Genomic DNA, 17,109 nt, shown 5'->3' on the forward strand with positions numbered 1-17,109 from the left:
TCTCTCTCTGTCCTTCCTCTTGATCCAGGTTAAGGTTCACAGGCAGGGAAATCCCAGAAGCAACTAGGGATTCTGTGTGTGGTTAGCTCCCCAAGTAGGGTCTCCTCAGTTAGACTCAATGCCTCCTAGTAGCATGGGGTCCCCAAGAGGGAAGAACAGGGGTGGTGGGGTGTCTCTTGCCACCATCTCAATCAGTTCTATATTCTACATGCATTTTTGAGGATTATCCTATGTTGATTAAGAATATGTCATATACCAGGGTGGGGGCAGGTTGGGGGGCCCTTGGCCACAGGTTGGACATAGCCCTGTAGGAATGCAGTCTCTCCTGTCCATCTCCCAACATTGTAATATTGTGTGTGTGTGTGTGTGTGTGTGTGTGTGTGTGTGTGTGTGTGAATTATGTACAAACATTTTAGGTTCCCATGGCAGTCCACAACCTGCCTAGAAAACCTTTAATCTCTTCAGGTTCCCTGGGCAGCTCCCAAGAATAGCTCAGTTCTTCTGGAGGGGGTAAGGAAGACCTCTGGGGACATCTGGACCAAGGAGGACCATGCTGAGGACAAGGGTTGCTCTTGGAGCTGGGTGCTGGCTTCCCCAGGAGGAACACAGACTCATGCTTAACTCCTTTAGACCAGGGGCATCTTGAGGGCAGGGACTTTGTTTCCCTCTTTGTCCCAGCCCCTCTTGATATACAGTAGGCATTTAATAAATGCTGGTTGACTCAATTTTTTTTTCTTTGGCAAGGCAAATGGGGTTAAGTGGCTTGCCCAAGGCCACACAGCTAGGTCATTATTAAGTGTCTGAGACCGGATTTGAACCCAGGTACTCCTGACTCCAGGGCCGGTGCTTTATCTACTGTGCCACCTAGCCGCCCCTGGTTGACTCAACTTTCCCTTAGACCAAGGGCTCTAAATCCTTTTTGAACCAGTCTGCATATCCAAAGCCCATGGATACTCTGCGTTTTCTCTAATTTAAGAGAAACAAGAATAAAGAAAACTTTGACAAATGAGCTAAATGAGGGAGCGGGGCTTGACATGATCTGTCCTTCCTCAGTTTTACACCACAGCAAGAACCACAAAGGTTCTTAGACAAAGGTGCCAGGGACCTCATTCCAAAGGAGCCTGAAGAGAGATCCTCCAGGGGGCTCCCTGGCCAAAAGAGCCCAGACACAACTTGATCTGCAAACATCCACCAGGTCAATCATAAAGCTCCAGTCTGGGCCTCGTGTTCAGAGCTACCCATCTGCCCTCCGGGGCTTGCCTTCTAGGGAGCAGACATAGCATGTCCCAAATAAATAGACACATAAAGGGAACTTGACAGGGGACAGAAAACAGGAATAAGTGAAGGATCAGAGGAGGATTCAAGTTGCTGACGAGAATCAGGAAAGAAGAGAGGGTGACAACAAGGGAGGATATGGTATGGGCAAAGGTCTGGAGATGGGAGAGTTTGGAGAAGGAGCTGATCAGTGTGGCTGCAAAGCGGGGTTCAAGAAGGGGAAGAAGGGCAGGCCTGGGCTGCAGAGGGCTTTCCATTTGAGACTCCCTGGCCATCTGTCTGATAAAACCTCTAGCTCCTGTCTCAGAATCATATTTTCAAATGGATGAAGGAAATGCTTAATTTCATTTCAAAGCTAACAAAAAACAAGTCCTTTTCCCTACTCACATTTGTGGAGTCCTCAGAATTCAGGTTAGAAGCTGGGTATTGGAGGCAGAGATTAGTCTCCTAGACACACTAGTCACTAGTGTGTCATCCTCAGCCCCCCCCCAACCCAAATAATTTAGGCTCAAGAGACTGGGTAAGGAGCACATGGCTGGCCGTCAGCATCTAAACTCAGACCCTTTGATCGCCAACTGGATGTTTGGTATTGGGAAGGTTGGGAAGGGAGGCCTGCTAAGCCTAGCTAAAAGTGCCGAGGTCTGGGGAAACTTGTGTGAGTCTGTACAGGGTTGGTCACAGCCTCTTCAGGAGTCAATGCTAGTCTCCCTAGCATTGTGAGAGCTTTCAGAGAATTATTTTGGCCTCTCCAGAAAGAATGGGCTGAAGGAATGAAATGGGAAGTGGTGACATCAGTAAGGAGGCCACTGTTAAAGGTGGGGTGACAGGGGTCTAAGCTGGGTAGAGAGGGGAGGGTGCTGAGCCCAATGTTGTGGAAGGATGAGGGAGAACCCAGAAGGACCTTCTTCAAAAAGGGGATGTTTGGAGAAGAGGTTTAGGAAAGAAGATCAGAAGTTCTGTTTGAGATGCTGCTGCTAGCCTCCTCCAGGACATGTGTGGTGTATGGCCAACAAGGGGACTCTTGAACCAGGCAGACATGAGCAAGAGGCAGACTCAGGGGTGCATCCGACAAGGAGGAAAAGTGATGGGTGGTCCCAGGTCACAGGCTATAGCAGAGGCCCTGGCCCTAGCCTCAGGCACCCAGCTTCACTCTTTAGAGTCAGTCTCAGTGGGGAGGCCTTGGTTCAAACAAATTAAAACATCAACAGTTCAAACTATAGCCTTTGGGGTTGGATTTAGCTTCTGTGTGGCTGGACGGCTTATTCATCTTTTATAAGTGACTCTTAAAAGGCTTTCTCCAGGAACCCTCCCAGGTGTACCTGGGCCAAGCTCTGCATCCCTGCACTAGTGGAAATGGGTTCAGCTCCAACATGGGGCACCTTCCTGCTCTTGAACTTGCCTAGCACCACCCAGATCTCCATGAGGTGTGCAGATGCAAAGACATGGCCTCCATCCTCAGACTTATGGTACCTCAATCCACATGGTAATTTGGGGGGGAAAAGTTGCATTATACCCCAGTATAATTACTTTCAAATAGTAGCAGTCAGATTTATTCTTGAAAAATAAAAGATGACTGCGTTTTTTTGTTTTTGCAAGGCAATGGGGTTAGTGACTTGCTCAAGGTCATACATCTAGGTAATTAGTGAGTGTCTGAAATCAGATTTGGGCTCAGGTCCTCCTGATTCAGGGCCAGTGCTCTAGCCACCTTGTCCCCATGACTGAATTTTAAAAAAAGCAAAAGTGAATTATTATATTCTTCTTCTTATTATTATTATTATTAGTAGTAGTAGTAGTATTCTACTCTTAAGAAATAATGAAAAGTGCCACAAATAACTGAAGAAAGGTACTAGAGAATACTACAATGAATTAAGATCTTTTTTCTTCATAATGTTAGGGTTTGAGGATAGGGTTTCCTCTCAGAAAGCAAATGGAATTCCCTCCTTCACCCCAAGAGTCTCATAGGCCAAGGTGTGGACTTAAGCTGATCATTGCATTGGTGAGCTCGAGTCCAGGGCCTTCCATATGCTGAGAGCTTAGGCCCATTCTGCCCATCAACAAACCCAAAGTAGGTGGCAGTTTCCAGTGGGATTGCCAGAGGTCTAGACAGAGATGCAAAGGTGTGTCACTGGCTGCTACTGGAACACAAGTGGGGTTAAGGCAGAGCTCGGGTGAGAGGAAATGTGATAGAAAGCTCTTTTTGGTAAGAGAAATGGCCATGTGGCCATTCTGGTCTCCTCTGCAAATGTGTGCCATGACTGTGCCCTCGCTCACAGGTATGTGAAGCTGGTTGGCTTCGGTCGAAGCCTGCGCTGCTGACGCTCCAAAAGGCAGGCCATCCCCCTCACCCAGTCTAAGGAGCACGTGGCCATCAGCATCTAAACTCAGACCCTCTGATCGCCAACTGGATGTTTGGCAGTGGGAAGGTTGGGAAGGGAGGCCACCGAGGCCCTGGGGGAGCCTGCGTGGGGTCTGTACAGGGTCAGTGACAGCCTCTCCAGAAGTCAGGCTCCAGATCTCCAGCATGACGCTACTGTTGCCTCATGGCAGCTTTGCCCAGGCTCCCGGACACCAGAGCTTCTGGTGCCACCTGGTGGATACATACAAGAAAAGCCCGGGCATCAACCTGGGAGTGAGTGAGGAGGAACCCAAGGAGAGAAAAAGCACAGATTAGGTGCCTGCTGTCCCACACTAACAGGGTCAGGCTGCTGCACCCCACAGCGGAGGCCCTCTGATGCCCACTCCCCCTGCACCTACATGGCCTCTTCCTTGGGCGCCAGGAGGTCATCCTGCTCCTTCTTCTTCTCCACAGCCTGGGCCTGCTTTTCAATGTCACTGAAGCTCGAGCCGCTCACCTTCTGGGCTCCCAGACCTCCTTTCTTGGCCCCGAGCTGAAAGAGAAGACCCCTGGTGGTCACGGGGCAGCTAGACAAAGGCCTTCACAGAAGGACTGTCCGCTCTGCTCAGTGAGGGCGCCTGAGACAATGTTCCGGCAGAACAGGAAAGATGGAGCCTGACCACAATGTCCTGATGTCTCCCTTTGCTCCAAACTGCATCGAGGAACACCTCCCCACACCCCATCTAGGACAAACCCTCCATAACCGCCTCCTGGTCAGACTCACACCCATGACCAGGGAACTCCAAAGCACAAAGCCTGCCTTTCTAAGGAGGGCAAATGGGCCCCAAACAGTGGGGTCAGCTGGGTTGTACATGCGACTCACCCCTTTTCTGGCTTGGGTTGGTTTCTTTTTTATGAGAGAAGAAACATCTACAAAGAAAAAAGAAATATTACTTCAGCTAAAGAGAAATAATCTTGTCTTTAGGGCAGGTTTTCTATGCCCACAAAAACCCAAATTCAAAAGATTTCATTATACATCAGAATTAACCCGCTAAATGAAAGATCCAGGCCCAGCACTAGAACTTTGAACAACAGAATTTGGGGGGTGGGCTTTCAGCCTGTTCCTGGTCCTGGCCGGCAGGCAGGATGCCGCCTTTTTGAAACAACAGGCCAAGGAAGCGGGAATCTCAGGTGCTTCCCGGCTCCCAGACACCTTCAGGATCACTGTTTTCATGTCAGTTGGCAAAGTCTCCAGAATGAGGGGGAGGGTTGGGAGGGAAGGAGCAAATTTGGAACCAAAAATGTAAAAATAAAGAATGACTTCTATGTTTTCTAAGTGGCAAAGAAAAATGGTCATATGGCATTTTTCTCAAAAGATAACTTTTCTTGTTTATCTCCTGATTACTAGCAGCAAAGTGGTGGACTACAGGTGTGGAATGAGGCATACATTTTCTGTCTAAAATGAGAGATGTGATATGTATATGAAATAAACTAACAGCAATCATTTTAATTCAATTCCACGCATTTAAGTGTCTCCCGTGTCTATGGCAACTAGAATACCAGGCTACCTTCCAAACCACATGAACTATTTCTCTCATGGTGATGTCCAGCTAAGACCAGTGCTTGGGTTTCCAGAGGAACAGGAGGAGAATTACCTGACGAAGCTTTGGGTGACACACTCAGGCCGTCAACACTGGGTCCCTGCTCTGGTCCACCTGCAATTAAAAACACCAAGATCCACATAGACAAGAATGCTCTTCAGAATGGACTGGTTCTCCAGACCATCCCAGCTTCTACTTCTTCTGGGTTCTTTTCTCCCCCTAGTTCCTCATACCCCTTTCTCATCATAGGGACCTTTGCTGATTACTATATATACTATATGTGAAAATACATGGCCCCAAATGACATCTCCCTTATAGGCAGGTGATATGAGCTAAATACCTAAAACTGGTATAAACTGAAAATCTGCAAATACCCAAGGAACAGAGGATCAGTGACTAGTGCTCAAAATATCCACAACATCTTGTATTCCAGGCTTCCAAAGAGAAGGAAGACCCAGCGCCAGAGGTTTTAAATGATTGCTTAGCCTCATCTGGTAGCAAAGGAATATGGCTTGGGACTGTCAGGACAATCAGCTCTGGTCTCTAAGAATCCTAACTAGCAATAAGGTTTTGGTTTAAGCCATTAAAGGACACCGATGCCCACATGCTCAGAGCTCTGGGCTGGTGAGACTCAAAGCAGAGAGGGGGAGAGACAGTCACTCCTCTCCCCGGCTTCCTGAAGTCCTCCAGGACAGAGAAGCCTGGCCGGCTGGTCAGCTCTCCTAGGTGGGGAAGCTGGGGTCAGGCCCATCCGCTCTTTTGCTACCAAGCCCCCCCAATTTTCTTCTCATGTCATCTTTCCATCCACCCCTTGAGGTGATGATTTTCAGCCCTCATCCGAACACGTCCAGATCATCGATGTTCTTTAAAGGCAGAGCCCAGAACTGACCATCAACCCTGCAGATGTGGCCCAACAGGCCAGAGGACAGGTCTAGCCCTACACAAAAAAGGGCCTAAGTTCACCTCGAAGCCCACAATCAGATGCAGTTCCTGAGATTGGAGTCTCATAAAAGCGGTCAATTAGAACAATTCAAAATCTACTCCCCTTCTATACAGTCAAGCCAAATGAAAAGGCCCAAGTGAATGAAAGGGGCCGATGGGCCCTAAGAGAGGGGCCTGGATCTTACATTCTGTGCCTAGCATAACATAAATGAAAGAAAGCTTAGAAACCATCCTACTCTCCTCGAGATACCAATAGAGAAGCTGCTGCTCCCAAAACACAAAGCAAGTCTGACCTGCAGTGGGTACCCTGGACCTAGCTCCTTCCTCCCTATGCCCCAGCTTCTAGCAGTGCACGAGAAGCTCCAATCTGACTGGATGGGGAGGCCAAAGTCCACCCGAGAGCCCATCTGCCAAGGTGGTGGTGGGGGTCATAGAGAGGTTTGTGATTTGGAAATAAGAACACTGCCCTCTGTGAGATTCCCCTGTGCCTGAGTGTCCTCTAAGATTCATCCCCTAGAGAGGGAAGGTTTCCAAGTTTTGTGGAAGGCTCAGCATAACTGAGAGGACTCAAAGACTGAGAGGTGTCATTCTGCCTGTCCTCCTGGACGTCTCTCCTCGGAAGGACGTCTGATGACCCGGCCCATCCTGAGTTGAGGACCATGGCCTTGACGAACAAAGTCAGAGAGTAGTTTTTCAGATCTGGCCTTCTGAGAATCCTTTTGCAAAACTCTATTTTGGGGTCTGGTTTTTCTAGCCAGGTCCCCACACAAGCCTACATAATCAGCAAATTTAGAGAAATATCAATAAATAGTATGTTAACCTAAGTCCATTTCTTTCTTAAGACATTTATCCCTTTTTTAATTGAAAATTTTTAAATTTTTCTAATTACATGAATGTCCCTTATTAGGACAACTCTGGACATTAGTAAATTTCATTTTTTTTAAGGCCAAATTCACAGTTTGTGGAGAGTGGTGGGTCCCTAAGCTATCCAAGCTCCATGGGCTTTCTTTTTTGAACAATGCACTTCCTGCCTTCAAAGAGCTTACAATCTACCAGCAGAGGGATGTGGAATGCACACATCTGCACTAAGTATGAGGTCTATAAAAAATAAAAAATATATATTGTTTGGGGGGTATGGCTCTCTGGGTGGGGGATGGGGCAGGGCAACATTGGAAAATAAAGGTGATGTAAAAACAAGATATTCACCAATAGTAATATTTTCTATTTTGTAGAAAGGAAGAATCTGGAAATGACTTTGTTCCAAGGGCTCAGGGGAAAAGCCCCTCCAAGCCTAAACAGGGAGTCAAGGGAGACCCTAGAGTGGGAAAGTGACTAGACAAAGGGCTCAGAGCTCCGCAGGCCACCCTGTCCTGGGGCAGGGTGCTGGCAAAGAAGGACTGGCCCTACCCTGGGGGCATCGGTCCCCAGGCTCCACCAGGGCTGTTCCTCCAGACCATCCATCACTAGTAGGGCTAGACTTGATGGATGGAGTTTTACAGATTCAGTCTTTAGAGAGAGGGTTGTTTGTTCCCTCCCTCAGCCCTGCCATCCCCCTGGTCTGCTCTCTTTTCCCCTGGTTCTCGGGGGGGGGGGCACTTTCTTTCTTAGATACTTTTTTAAAAAAGTGATCTCAGGGGTGGCTAGGTGGCTCAGTGGATAGAGCACCAGCCCTGGAGTCAGGAGTACCTGGGTTCAAATCCGCTCTCAGACACTCAATAATTCCCTAGCTATGTGGCCTTGGGCAAGCCACTTAACCCCATTTGCCTTACAAAAAAAAAAAAAACCTAAAAAAAAAAGTAATCTCACAGATAGCCTTTGGTTTGACATCACCAGTGTTTGCCAGCTCCTTTCTTTCCCTTCTCCCAGAAAGTAAACCTTATAACACTGAAAGCAAGGGTGAAAACCAGATGAGCAGGGTTCTCCACACCTCAAGCAGCTAAGCCTGACCTGACCTGTTGGGCTTCACCCGCAGTCACAGCCTCCTTTGCAAAGGTGAAAATGCTCTTTCCTCTCTTCATTGGGCAGCTGCTTGACCATCATAAGTGGACACCGAGGCAGTCACTCCTAATTCTGCTCCCTTTCCTCTGCATCAATTGATTGGTACAATCTAGGACTGTCCCTCCAGTCCCAGTCCATCCCAGTCTGGCTTGTTTAGCTCTTCTCTCCCCTTCTGGGCAGCTCCTGATATGTGGGTGTCAGTGGGGACTTTCTGACTTCCTAGGGAACATCCTAAAAGCAAAACCTCTGGGTCAAGGGGCATGGACTACTGAGCAATTTTCCTTGCAGAACTGAAGTTGCTTTCCAGAAGAGTTCCTCCAAATGACAGCTAACCAACAATACACTGGGGTGCCCTTCCTTATGGTATTATTTCCATCTTTGGTCATTTTCCCCTTTTGCTGAGGAAATCATAAGCATTTGGAGTCATTCAGATGGGTTCCTGAGAATGATGTAGAACATCGCTTCCTGCGGTTCCCAAGAGCATGAGATTCTTTCTGAGAAGAGTTTGCTCCTTATCAACTGGGGAAAGGCTGGTGGTTTTTTCCCCATTTTGCTATCTCTTAATTGCCAAGTCTAATCACTTTGACTCTGTCCTCCTTTGTTATCTCTGCCCCTATCCCTTTTTTAGTCCACCATCTATCCCTTGCCATGTACAGAGTCCTCCATGGCTCTCTTCCTGCAATCTTATTCAGTCCCACAGGTTCAAATATCTTAACCCAGGATGGCCTCTGCCTACATCCCATCCCCAAAGTCTAACTAGACCTCCCGTCCCATCATACCAACTACCCACTAACATCTCCAACGTGCCTCCCAGCACCTGTTTTTTTCCATAATAGAGTTGATTTTTTTCCCAGCAAAGCCCACTTCTTATAGGTGCCCAGCTATGCAACTTCATTATTCTTGCCTCTTGCCTCTTCCTCACTCTCCACAAATGATCAGTGACCAACTCTTGTTAATTCTTCCTCCATACCTCTCCCCTGTCACTACTCATCACCATCCTAACTCAGATCACCTATTGCCTTATGGTGTGGACTAACTGGTCCCTGCTTGCGTCTCTGGCCTTGGCAACCCCACACAAGAGTCCAAAATCAGCTTCCTAAAAATACAGGTCTAGGGGGCAGCTAGGTGGTGCAGTGGATAAAGCACCGGCCCTGGAGTCAGGAGTACCTGGGTTCAAATCCGGCCTCAGACACTTCATAATTACCTAGCTGTGTGGCCTTGGGCAAGCCACTTAACCCCATTGCCTTGCAAAAAAAACAACTAAAAATACAGGTCTGGCTGCATAACCTCCCTGCCCCAAAGCTGTCAGGAGGAGCCCCCCACTATCTCAAAACATACAAGACTCTCAGTCTGGCATCTCCCATGCTGGACTTTTAGCTCCTTCACACCAGGCCAAGCCTGGGTGGTTCTCTCTAGGCCAGGAAACCCAAAACAAACACTATGACTCAGAGATCCCCAGACACTTTCCCCACCAAAAAGGCTGGGGGTACCAGCAGGAGGCACAAGTCTAAGCAATACCCTTATACAGTACTCAGTGGCAGGAGAGTCTTACTCACCAGTCCACATTCTTGGGGATTTCTGTGGAATTTTTTTCAAAAATAAAGTCATAAATGTTAACAGATGTATTTACCCCCCCTCACGCCCAACTCTACATGAAAGCTGCCAACTGTGAATTATTTTAGGAAGGGAGGAGTCTCTCCCAGAATCTTCCATTTTGTTCTAATTGTAAAACAGAAGCCTCCCAAGTATCTACCTTCATTCTTCTCTGGTGTGTTTTCTGAAGAACTTGGACTGAAAGAAATTGGGTCTGGTTGTGCTGATGCCCACTCTGGTTCGTGAACCTGGAGCAAAGGGGGAAAAGTTAGTGATGAGCCAAACCCCAAACTATAAAAAATAAACACAGGGATTGGGGAGAGCCCTAGCTCCAGAGGCTTGATCACCTCCTCTCTTCTCTCCAGAGGCTGGCTTCCAACCAACAGTGGGATGAGCCTGTGGAGCTCCTTGAAGCCAGGTTGGACAAAGGGTGACCCCAAGGTAGCAAGGATGGTGCTTTGGAGGAAAACTTTGTACCACACCAAGACCCAGCCTTCATTACACAGAAGAAGTGGGGCCAGGCTGGAGAAAATGGAATGTATGGAAGAAAGACCTAAGAAGTCACCTCCAAGGCCACCAAAAGAAAAGGGGGTGAAGGGTTCATTGCCAAGGGACACATAATGTACTACCTGTCTTAACCCAGATGATTCATGCCCAGACAAGGGAAGCTTTGACTGGTCTAAGCACTGGAAGAATCTTAGAGCTCCCCTAATCCAACCTCATCATTTTAGAGAGAAGGAAGCCATGACCCAGGGTGGAGAAATGACTGGCCAAGGCTCCCTGGGGCAAAGGGATTCCTGTGACTTTCACTTTAGGGCTCCTCCCACTACTCGTTTGTCTCCCAATGAATTTTTAGAAATAGCCACATGACTCAGGTTGAAGAGAATTATTCACCTTTGTGTTGAGTTGGTCTTTAATGAGTATTTGCTGAATAAGAGAAATATTGAAAATGTATGTAGTGCTTTCGTCTCAATAGTTGATCTCCATATTTATACCAATGTTTATCAATCACCTTCATCTTGTTTAAGTTAAAGGTATGGCACCAAGAGAGGAAGAGTCTCGTGGCTCCAGCTGTTAAAGCAGGTCTCTCACTCCAAAGTGGAAAAGGAAAATGCCCAGGTTCCTTCAGAACCAACCTAGTCAGTGATGGTGATTCCATTAGAAGTGTGGATTATTTGGTCATCATTCCCCATACTCCAAGTTTAAAAAAATATTTTCATTATGCAAGAGTACAGTCATTTGGAAAATAAAATAAAACAAAGGGAAAAAATGGACAAAATTAAGTAGAGGGCATCCCCGACCTTGAGAGAAGCATGGGAAGCAAAGAAATCCTCTTCCTTCTGCTGTGGTGATGATGGTGGAACCACACAGCTCTCCAGCCACAACTAAAATAGAAACACAAAGCAGCCTTTAGACCAGGGGGAACATGCCTGACCACAGGATCTCAGAGCTGAAGGACTCTGGAGATAACCAGCCTAACCAGATGACACCCGGACACAAAGTCCTTGGGCAGCGTTTTCATTGGGGCCCATCCAGCCTCCAGGCCAATAATCCGTGAATGGAGAACTCATTGGCTCCCAAAGCTGTCCATCCTGCTATGGGACAGTCACTCTGGGGGGTACCTCCAGTCTGCTCTCAAGGACCTACCTACCCAAGGTTAATCTTTCTTCTCCAAGTCAATGGTTCTTGGAGAAAACAAGGAGCTCTGGTGTCTAGAGATGTCTACACAAGATATAAATGTAGCTATGAAGAAAGTTGTTGGTGGGGAAGTGCGCTGGGAACTCAGGAGACAGATTAGGCTTGGCCACTTAGATGTGGAAATCTTGAATGGATGTAACACCAAGGGAAAGAGGATGAAGAGAAGAAAAAGGAAGTGGCTGAGGATGGAACCTTGGAGGACACCCACTGATACAAGCAAGACCTGGATGAAGAATCAGTCAAAAGACCAAGGAGGAGTGGTCAGAAGAGAGCAGAGTCAAAAACCTGCTAAATGCTTTGGACCCTAGCCCTCAGTTTTAATTCACCCACAAAACTCTAGCTACAGTTCTTCCCAGCCCTGCATAGAGGAAAGAGCATTGGATTTGGAGTTCAAAGGACCGGATTCAACTCTTGGCCCTACCCTTAGAAACAGCCTGAAGTCCAGTAATTTAATCTCTCTGAGGTTCAGCTTCCTCTTCTGTACAATGGGAACAGAACTTGTACTTTTGAGCAAAACTGACCTATGTAGGGGCAGCTAGGTGGTGCAGTGGATACAGTACCGGCCTTGGAGTCAGGAGTACCTGAGTTCAAATCTGGCCTCAGACACTTAATAATTGCCTAGCTGTGTGGCCTTGGGCAAGCCACTTAACCCCATTGGCCTTGAAAAAAATCTAAAAAAAAAACTGGTCTATGTATCCAAAAATGTAAATTTCTTTATACTGTCTGATTTTTCGCAATATTCCACACCTAAGGACCTCTGACTTACAAAAACAGAGTAGGCTCAGATCTCTTTTTTATATTTCTTCTCTGGAGCCATGTTTTGTTCTTTGTAATTCAGTCTTGCTATTATTTTCATCTGCATTTTAATATCTTCCCAGAACTTCAGATTCAAACTCATCCTCTTCCTGTCCCCCCAAAGCTACTTTACCTGACTCCCTGATCTTTGTGAACGGTTCCACTGCTCTCAAGTAGGCCCCTTATCCCCCTTCATTCTATCCCTCTCTCGTTTGCCTCTGTAGTTACTTTCAAATCTTTCATCCCCAGGATCCAGAGCCCAGAGCTGTCTCAGGAAAACTCACCAGACTAGCTAGGCTTGGACCAAGGGAGCTGAAGGAGGTGATGGAGAGGGGGATCTGCTGAGGAGGAGGAAATGAAGACCCAGACAGAAAAGGATTGGCCCAGTATCAGGAGGGCAGAAGAAAGAGAAATGGGACCCACTGATGTCCAGGCCAGCACATCTTCCATTGCTGCAGACCACGTGACCTTGGAAATCCCTCAGTCTGAGCTGTCCAGATTCTGCCTGTGCTGGGACTGGTGGTCAGAGCCCGACAATGTGGCTGTGTCTGACCTTCTTCTTACAAATGGGAATGAGCTCCTATCGACCTCACCCAACAATGCACCGGCCAGTGACAGTCAGCTCTGATGCTGACAGCTTAAGACCTATGGGAGTCTGGATGAATTGATTCAAGTATACCCAATCCTGTACGTATGCTCCCAAAGGAGGAGACGTGAAAGACAAAAAGATCATCAGAACATTTTTTAAATGCACAAGCAAGAAGGAAAGACAGGTGACTGGGGCAGGAAAGGGAAGGTGGCTTTGAGACTGTAGACGACATCACAGACTTTCACAAAAGCAAGCTGCAGGTTTTGTAAATACAGCTCTTTTCTATTCTTTTTATGTGGAAGGGCTGGTGTTTGTGGTGTCTGTCAAACACAGAATAGCAAACGTTTAAATCTCTGCTTATTAATTAGGGACTCCTCCATTTCAGGGAAGGGTTCTGCCTCTTGGGAAGTCACTTTAGCTGTGAGCTCCACTCCCTGTGCATGTCAATTAGTTGGGAAGGTATAAAAGGGTGGACAAGGTTTCTTGTGCTAGTGACTAGCTATATTGGCCATCAAGGAGTGGGGCCAGCAGGGAGCTGCTGCCCAGGCCTCATCTGATCAGGGCTGTTGGGTAGCAAGGCGGTAAGAGGAATTAGCAGCATCAGTCAGAGCAAAGCAGGAGATGTGGCAAAGATGCCCCAGTACAAGGGGCAGGGAATCAAAAGGGCAGAAGAGGCCAGCGCAAGCTAAGGTCAAGTCATGTCACGTCCAAGATGCCTTCAGCACGCTGACCAGGCAAATGAGTTTAGGAGGCCTGGCTTTTAGGGCCAAGGTCTTGTCCCCTTTCACTTCATCTCCAGGAGTGTGGCCTTGGAGAACTGCCCCATAAGCCCCATGGAATGCAGCCATGCTCTGGGATGCCTGACAGAAAGAAATGTTATGCAAATCAGAAATCCTCAGGGTGGTGGATAAAGCACCGGCCCTGGAGTCAGGAGTACCTGGGTTCAAATCCAGTCTCAGACAGACACTTAATAATTACCTAGATGCAAGCCACTTAACCCCATTTGCCTTGTAAAAACCTAAAAAAAAAAAAAAAAAGGAATCCTCTCAATACTTACATCGGTGCCATGCTTCCGAGATGCTTGGGAAGCAAGAGATTTAATCTTCTCCCTATAAAGCTGAGCTGCTCGACTGTTATACTTGGCATTGGAATCATTTGTTGTACAGCCGTGTTGATGAAAGAAGGAAGACTGTAAAAAATGGAGAATGAAATCAGTACTAGAAGATGTGGTTTATGAAGAGATGGAGAATATCATTTAAAAGAAATGAAGAGGGGTGGCTAGGTGGTGCAGTGGATAGAGCACTGGCCCTGGAGTCAGAAGTACCTGAGTTCAAATCTGGCCTCAGACACTTAATAATTACCTAGCTGTGTAGCCTTGGGCAAGCCACTTAACCCCATTTGCCTTGCAAAAAAACCTAAAAAATTAAAAAAAAATGAAGGCCAGCTAGATGGCACAGTGGATAGAACACTGGCCCTGGAGTTAGAAGGACCTAAGTTCAAATCTGGCCTTAGACACTTAATGATTGTCTAGCCATGTGACCTTCAGCAAGTCACTTAACCCCATTGCCTTGCAAAAAAACCCCAAAACAAATGGAGAATATCATTAAAAACAAACTAGATAATTTTAATTACATTAAAAAACCTTTGCATAAACAAAATCATTGTAACCAAGGTCAAAAGAAATGTGATAAATTGGGAAACAATTTTTACAACTAGTATTTCTGACAAAGGACTCATTTCTAAAACATAGTGAACTGAGTCAAATTTATAAAAACAAACAAGTCATTCCCCAATTGATAAATGGTCAAAGGATAAGCAGAGGCAATTTACAGATGAGGAAATCAAAGTGATCCATAGTCATGTGAAAAATTGCTCTAAATCAATAGAATTAGATTAGAGAAATGCAAATTAAAGCATCTGAGGTACCACCTTACACCTCTCAGACTGCCCACTATGACCAGAATGGACAATGATCAATGTTGGAAGGGTTGTGGGAAATCTAGGACACATACATTGTTGGTGGAGCTGTGAATTCATCCAACCTTTCTAGAGAGCAATTTGGAATTACACCCAAAGGGCAACAAAAATGTACATACCCTTTGATCCAGCAATACCACTACTGGGTCTATACCCTGAAGAGATCATGAAAAAGGGTTGTGGCAGCAAAGAATTGGAAATATAGTGAATGTCCATCAATTGTGGAATGGCTGAACTGTGGTATATGTATGTCATGGAACACTATTGTTCTATTAGAAAACAGGAGGGACGGGAATTCAGGGAAGCCTGGAAAGATTTGCATGAAGTGATGCTGAGTGAGATGAGCATAACCAGCAAAATATTGTACACCCTAACAGCAACATGGGAGTGATGATCAACTTTAATGGACTTGCTCATTCCATCAGTGCAATAATCAGGGACAATTTTAGGGTATCTGCGATGGAGAATACCATCTGTATCCAGAGAAAGAATTGTGGAATTTAAATAAAGATCAAAGACTATCACCTTTAATTTTTTTAAAAAACTTATCTTACATATTATGTAAGTTTGCTGTCTCTTATATTTTATTTTTTCCTTAAGGATATGATTTTTCTTTCAACACATTCAATCTTGATCAGTGTATAGCATGGAAGAAATGTAAAGACTATCAGACTGCCTTCTGTGGGGGGTGGGGGGAAGGGAAGCAAGATTGGGGGAAAACTGTAAAATTCAAAAAAAATTAAATTTAAAAAAGAAGATGTGGTTCATATTGAAAGGAGATGATAAAAGTATTTACTTCGCAACTCATTTATTGGGAAACATAAGCAAAATGTGCTTTGTTTATTCAACTGAAACTTAAAAAAACTTTAAAAAAAGAAAACTGTGAATTCATTTAGAATTCATCAACAAACTAAAACCCACTTCTCTGCTCTGCAAGTTGACAGAGACTAAAACAATGTCTCTCCACATGCTTAGGTACAGGACTTGAATTCAAAAATATAGTCTCTGGTGCTTAGCAGTAAGTCCAGGTCCTTCCCATGTCCCTGAAAGGATGGTGGCAGCAAGATTAGACAGTGGTGCCCCATAGCCAGAGGACTGCCGCTTATCTCACTCTCTGCTTTCTTAGCTCAGGAGAGTCACCTTTGGACTTGTAATGACAGAACAAAAATGATTCATAAGGAAGAAATGGTCAGATTACACCTAATTGCTCTGGATCATCCAATAGTTATTAAAGACCTACCATGTAGGACCAGGTCTACCAGGCACCAGGTAGGATGTTGGACTATTAACAGTCCTTACTCACAAGGAGCTGATGTCATTTGAGTTCAGCAGGTCCAACTGAGCAGTGTTCCTCCAACACTGAAAGAACTAATGCAAGTGTTTCCTGGACCCTGAAAGATCCCAGAGAATGAGGAAGGACATGGATGGAGAAGGGTCAAGGTTCTAATTTTCAAAGAGAAGAGAATGGAGCCTGCAAACTATAGGCTAGAGATCTTGACTTAAATTCCAGGCAAACTATTACAATATATTATTAACAAGATGGTGAGTGAACATCTAAAGATAGAAGCAGTGATCCCAAAGAGTCAGCCTGGCTTCAGCAAAACCGGTCACACCACACTAGCTTCACTCTCTTTTTGGACAGTATGACTAGCCTAGTAGGTCCACAAACACTGGACACTTGACCTAGATTTTATTAAAGTATTTGTTTGATAGAGTAGCTCATTCTCACTCTGGGGGTTAGATGTGAGTACAATATGTTCAGAACTGGTTAAAAGGAAAGCGTCAGAGGAGTCCCCAAATGCTTCAATGTCAACTTGCCAGGTCTCTAGTGTAGTACCCTAGTACCTGGGCTAGTCCCTCTATCATTGGCTATTTTTATCAACGACTTGGAGCAATATATAGCTAACACAGTTACATTATGTGCGGATAACAGAGAGGTGGGAGGAGAGCTGACAGGTCTGGGCCCCATCTGTCAACGATGTAATGGACTAGATGGCCAAGACCCTCCTCACCCAAAAACTGGGTGTAACCCAGAGATTTCAGAGGGGCAGGTGATGTTAGGTGAGCTTCTGGATATCTGTAAATGAATGGGTAAACCAGACAATTTCCAAGTTCCTTTCTAGCCCCTGCTTGATGATCCTTTGAGGAATCCCATGCCGCCTTCACTGAGGTTGGCTGCCTCTTCAGACTCTAAAACCAGAAGTTGGTCTGTTCAAATGATGAAAGAACCACATAGTTAAGAGTTGGAAAGGAACTAGGAGGCCAGCTGGTCTAACACCTTTATTTTACATCTGAAGAAACTTGGG

General features: G+C 46.0%; 1 protein-coding gene across 1 annotated transcript in view; it reads right to left on the minus strand.

The window, feature by feature from the left end:
• ARFGAP3 (ARF GTPase activating protein 3) overlaps window positions 1–17,109 on the minus strand; it is a 53,355-nt gene that overhangs the window by 21,322 nt on the left and 14,924 nt on the right. The window contains exons 4-9 of the mRNA XM_074227097.1: window positions 13,884–14,015; window positions 11,046–11,129; window positions 9,905–9,992; window positions 5,266–5,325; window positions 4,494–4,540; window positions 4,030–4,163 (exon numbers count right to left, since the gene is read on the minus strand). Of these exons, the coding sequence (XP_074083198.1) occupies window positions 4,030–4,163; window positions 4,494–4,540; window positions 5,266–5,325; window positions 9,905–9,992; window positions 11,046–11,129; window positions 13,884–14,015 (545 nt within the window). The remainder of the gene's footprint in view (window positions 1–4,029; window positions 4,164–4,493; window positions 4,541–5,265; window positions 5,326–9,904; window positions 9,993–11,045; window positions 11,130–13,883; window positions 14,016–17,109) is intronic.

This window comes from Macrotis lagotis, chromosome 2 (assembly GCF_037893015.1).
Source record: "Macrotis lagotis isolate mMagLag1 chromosome 2, bilby.v1.9.chrom.fasta, whole genome shotgun sequence".
Classification (NCBI taxonomy): Eukaryota; Metazoa; Chordata; class Mammalia; order Peramelemorphia; family Peramelidae; genus Macrotis; species Macrotis lagotis.